General features: G+C 40.6%; 1 protein-coding gene and 1 long non-coding RNA gene across 2 annotated transcripts; both read right to left on the bottom strand.

Moving 5' to 3' along the window:
- Positions 1-945: 945 nt before the first annotated feature.
- Positions 946-2,605, bottom strand: LOC307142586 (serine/threonine-protein kinase pim-2-like; the record flags this gene model as incomplete). Its single annotated transcript, XM_079843564.1, has 5 exons — positions 946-1,133; positions 1,236-1,620; positions 1,852-1,902; positions 2,063-2,157; positions 2,347-2,605. The coding sequence occupies 5 exons, from the start codon at positions 2,603-2,605 to the stop codon at positions 946-948; spliced, it is 978 nt and encodes a 325-aa protein (XP_079699690.1).
- A 198-nt stretch (positions 2,606-2,803) lies between these two features.
- On the bottom strand, positions 2,804-3,470 carry LOC307142200. The gene is made up of 3 exons (XR_013818440.1): positions 3,388-3,470; positions 3,023-3,229; positions 2,804-2,853 (listed from the first exon to the last, which is right to left on the bottom strand). It is a non-coding gene; the product is annotated as an uncharacterized lncRNA (long non-coding RNA).
- Positions 3,471-5,432: the final 1,962 nt, after the last annotated feature.

Genomic DNA, 5,432 nt, shown 5'->3' with positions numbered 1-5,432 from the left:
GGCGGTACATCCGCCACCGAGCTGAGAGGATGCCAAAGGCGCACTCAACTACCAACCTAGCCCGGCTGAGGCGGTAATTGAACACCCTTTTCTCTGGTGGGATGTGATGTCCAGGGTATGGCCGCAAGAGGTTGGTCATCAGTGGGAAGCCCTCATCCCCTGCAGATTGACCATTATTTGGCTTGACACCGGAGTGGTCTGGATCAGGTGATGATGGACCAGGATCGGCTTGGGTTCCTGTCAGGTCGGGGTTGGACTTCTGGTCAAGTCTCGAGCTCAAGCCCTCCACCAAGGACAGCAAGTGTTATCTCCTATCCAATACAAAGATTATATGAACATGTGAACTCATGAATGTTTTTTTTTTTTTTAGCTGATTTACAACAGAACTGAATTCTTGCAATTGCATCACTAATTGTGTTATTTTCCTGTTTATTACTGTGAAGCTGCTGTGAAACAATCTGTATTGTATAAAGCGCTGTATAAATGAAGCTGACTTGACTTGACTATAACAAGAACATGAACACAAATTTGAAAACCTCACTACAAATAATCCAGAATTGAAGATAAATGATATTAATCCTACTCTGTCTGTTACACTACCTCACACCTGAAATCACTGATCGAGTGAATCTCCTGAACTTCTCCTGAACTTCTCCAGATCATTTCTAATCCATTCATGTTGTAACACCTGCTCTAACGTCGGCCGTTTCGTTGGATCCCGGGCTAGGCACTGGCTAATCAGATCACTGCATTCTGTACACATTTTATTAAGGAGAGAGCTGGTTAGTCATGATGACCATGTGACACGAATGTTGGCAATTATGAAAACAGCATCTGGTGAACTATAAACTGAATGTATTTCAACTTGAAACATCTTACATACTTCACCTTTACCTGTTTCTAAACAGAGCCTTTGCTTTATGTGTGTGTGTTTATCGATATTCTTCACTCACCTTTGGATAAGTTGGAGTTCTGAAATGTAACTTTGGCCTGTGTGATTTCCGTTCTATTGCCAAAGGGAGAACGTCCGTTAACCATCAGGTACAACAACACCCCTAGAGCCCAGACATTTGCTGGGACGGCGTGGAATCGAGATTCTGTGAAGACTTCAGGTGGGCAGTAAGAAGGTAATCCTGTGAGCAAGACATTTTTGCACATTGTTGAGCAATTTCTTCAAAGCATCAAATAATCAGAAAGTCACTACATCCAGGTTTCCACACTCCAAAAATACTCACCACGGTATATTTTTGTCTCGTAGCCATCACCACTAAGTAGCTGACCGCAGCCAAAGTCGATCAGCTTGAGCTCTAACGTGTTTGTCTTCACCAGGAAATTCTCTGCATGAACGTCATTATGAAAAACGCCATGCTCGATGCAGTGCTGTACCGCCAGCGCAGCCTGTCGCATGACGACCCGTGCTGTTGTTTCATCCAGTTGACACGAATGACGAATGATGAAGTCCAGCAAGCTCTCGCAGGGGTCAGGGAACTCCATTATGAGAACGAATGTCCGAGGATGTTCAAACCAGTCGTACAGTCGGACGACGTAGGGGCTTATGGGTTCATGCCTCATCATTAGCAGCAGCGCCACTTCTGTAACGAGAGGTTCGGGATGCCCGGGCTAGAGAAAAGTAGTAGACAGAAGGTTAGCTGGGTAAAAATCTGAAGAAAACCTATCATTTTTAAATGTACTTTTCTTTGATCTTTACAGACACGATCATCAGAGCCTTTCCAGGTTTATTGATCTATTACATTTACACCTAATGCTTCCTACAGGTGTATTGACTACAGTAATCAGCACTTAAACAACAAACAGCACTTAAACAACAAATACAACTTTTGACCAACTTACAATATCAAGATAACGATCATTGTCAATCTTGTGCATCTGCTTGATGGCAACCTGCAAAAAAAAAAACAGCGTTCAATAACGGTATTCAAGCGCCTGACTTTGCACATAACATTTACGATTTGAGCATCTAAGTATTAACCCATCTGTATTAAGAATGTTTTGATGCATGCAAGAGCAAAAATGTTTGTACAATTCAGCAAGATTGCTTTACCTTTTTGCCATCAAACTTCCGTGTTCCCTTGAACACTCTCCCAAAAGTTCCGGATCCAATCATCTCTCCCACGTTATAGAGAGTCTCAAAGGAGTCTGAAAAAAAAAATATGAGAAATGTATGAGCTTGCAAACAAGACGATAATAATACTGTTTAAAACAATGTTGGAGAAATAATGTCTTTAATAATTTTAATAATAAATAATACTTTTACTTTAAAAAAAGGTTCCCAGTAAAATGAAATCCAATGTGACTGTACACTGCCCAGCCTTATTTCAGTCTCACCTGTTGAGCTCGTGTTCACCGGTGAAGCCTCCATAAGGCCATTTGAAGTCTCCGTTGGCTCGACGGGAACTTGACCTGGCAGCGGATGGCACATCCACTCTTCGTCGCTCCAACTGCCCTGTTCGTTTCGGCTATCCGATCTATGGCCACTCCACCTCCAGTCGACGATGTACGAGCCTCTGCTGCTAAGGCTCAACGACTCTCTGCAGAACCGCCTCACTGTATTGTCCTCAGAGAGGGACAAATATGATGTGGACATGATGCCTGCTGAAGACATTTTTAATAATATTAATAATCAATGTCAATGGTGAAATTGTTACTTTATGTTTTATTTTTTTCAACTTTCTATTTTCAATGACACATTATTTTGTTAACTGAGCCATAACTTGTGTAATAAAAGCCTATTCTGACCTCTGCGAAAGCCTTTAGATGGAGTGGACGGACGTCCATGATCATCTGGGCTCTGCCGGCTGCCGCTCTGCCACTCTCTCTTCCTGTCAGTCCGACCTGTTGGCACAGAAACAGAAAACTCAGAAGACAGAAGCGCTAAATGTGTAGGAAGCTCCTGGATCTGTGATTGCTAGATCCTTTGTTTTATATTAAAAATATCAGTGCAAACAAGACGATAATAATTCTGTTTAAAACAATGTTGGAGAAATAATGTCTGCAGATTGACCATTATTTGGCTTGACGCCGGAGTGATCTGGATCAGGTGATGATGGACCAGGATCGGGCTCTGGCTCCAGATCCGCTGGAGGAACAAAAGACTCCACAACATCCACATCACTGAGACAACAGCAGAGGAGCGAGCGCCTCACAGCCTTACACACGTTCCTGAGGAAAGAACGAACTCGTTTCCTCTTCTTACATTCTGTAGGTTTTTCTGAAATGAAGAAAACAAAACTGAATGATTAGAAACATCTCTGACGTCCAATTAGGCAGTGATAAAATGACATAACTTACGTTTTACTTAAAAAAAAGGTCACCAGTAAAATGAAATTCAATGTGACTGTACACTGCCCAGCCTTATTTCAGTCTCACCTGTTGAGCTCGTGATGTACGAGCCTCGGCTGCTAAGGCTCAACGACTCTCTGCAGAACCGCCTCACTATATTGTCCTCAGAGAGGGACAAATATGATGTGGACATGGTGCCTGGTCAAGACATTTTTAATAATATTAATAATCAATGTCAGTGGTCACATGAAATTGTTATTTTCAATGACACATTATTTGTTAAAGGGTTATTAGTTCACCCAAACGCCGGCGCTACGTCATATTCTCGCGCATGCGTCGTGGAGGCCTACACGGAAGACAAGAAGAGGTTGAATAAAGGCGTTATTTTGATTTTTTTTTTGGCACAAAAACTATTGTCGTCGCTTCGTAAAATTATTGTAGAGCCACTGTGGTGAGATGGACTTTGTAACGACATTTTAAGTGCCTTTTATGGGTCTTGTGAGTGTAAATGTACCAGGGTTTTTCCTACATTGAAAATTTTTTGGCGGCCGCCAAAAAATTTTTTGTCCCGCCAAAGCTTTATTTGATGAGCTATTGTGATTTATGAATGATGTAGAATAGATGCTGCGCTTGTAACTGAGTGACAGAGAGACGATCAGAGCTCCTCCCTCGCTCGCACTCTCTCTGTCTTCAAAATAAGCATTCTTAGCTTTCTAATATTTCACATATTACGTTAATAAAAATCAAAAGGTCGGAAGACCGAATCCATGTTGCACGTGGCGCTATCAGACGATGTTTTCCTTTCATTGCCGCTGGGTGTGAAATGCGCTCAAAAAACATTGACTGATTCTCTGACCAGCTGACATAAAGCATACTTTCAATAAACGGGAAACAAATCGTGTCCAGTTATGAAGTGTTTTCTGTGTGTTGACAAATCTTTCGCGATGTTCTAACAGACGGGATTCGCACACAACGCGTCTGCTAATGTCCGATTCGCAACCTAATGAACCGAATCATTTTAACGACTGGTTAGAACAACTGATCTGTCCAACACTGAACTAACGAATCAGTTTAAATTTACTCAGAACACCTGAAATGAGAACACAAGTGTGCTTACACAATTGAGCAAGAGTGGGTGTAAGAGTTAGTTTTAATTATCCAGTCTTTCAGCTTATTTATGTTCATAATGTGTAGTAAAATAAATAGCCTATAAATCACTTAGTTTAGACTGTGAGGTGAACCCAGAACAAAGTTGTTGTTAGCTAGCTGATAAATTTATGAAATTGTATATGGCAGAAAATTAGGCTATTTGTTCATTTTTTAAAAACTACTTTTTAATATTGATATGATTATATACCAAAACAATTATCAGTAAATAGTGTAAAAATGAGGAACAAAAACAAACATCAAGGTATCCCACATGAAGAAATACTATAGTATATTATAGTAAAATTACTATAGTGTTTTTGAGCCATACTATAGTAAAGATACTACAGTAAATTGTAGTATATTGTATTATATTATAGTATTTACTACACTTTGTTTATTTACTGTAGTATATTTACTATAGTACAGTTCAAAAACACTATAGTATTTACTAGAGTAATTTTACTATAATATACTATAGTATTTTTTCATGTGGGATCAAAATAAGATAAGCAAAAGTTACAAACTTTCTTTGAATTTATTTAAAATGTATTGTCAGTATTGCGCTTGCAGATCATGTGGGTAGGGGACTTTTTTTACTGTGCGTGCGTGTGTGTGTATGGGTGACCATGTCTGTCAGCCACCACCGAAGACCATTTTTGACCCAGGGAAAACCCTGTGTACTGAATGCCAATGGAGGCCTATCTGAGGCCTTCTCAGCCATCAGCTTTCAACAAAAAATATCTTCATTTGTGTTCCGAAGATGAAGGTCTTAAGGGTGTCGAACGACATGAGGGTGAGTAATTAATGACATCATTTTCATTTTTGGGTGAACTAACCCTTTAACTGAGCCATAACTTGTGTAATAAAAGCCTATTCTGACCTCTGCGAAAGCCTTTAGATGGAGTGGACGGACGTCCATGATCATCTGGGCTCTGCCGGCTGCCGCTCTGCCACGCTCTCTTCCTGTCAGTCTGACCTGTGGG

The sequence above is a fragment of the Gobio gobio genome, assembly GCF_949357685.1.
Source record: "Gobio gobio genome assembly, chromosome: 18".
NCBI classification, from domain to species: domain Eukaryota; kingdom Metazoa; phylum Chordata; class Actinopteri; order Cypriniformes; family Gobionidae; genus Gobio; species Gobio gobio.
Note: the sequence above shows the minus strand (reverse complement) of the source record. Positions and strands in the feature narration are given on the sequence as shown.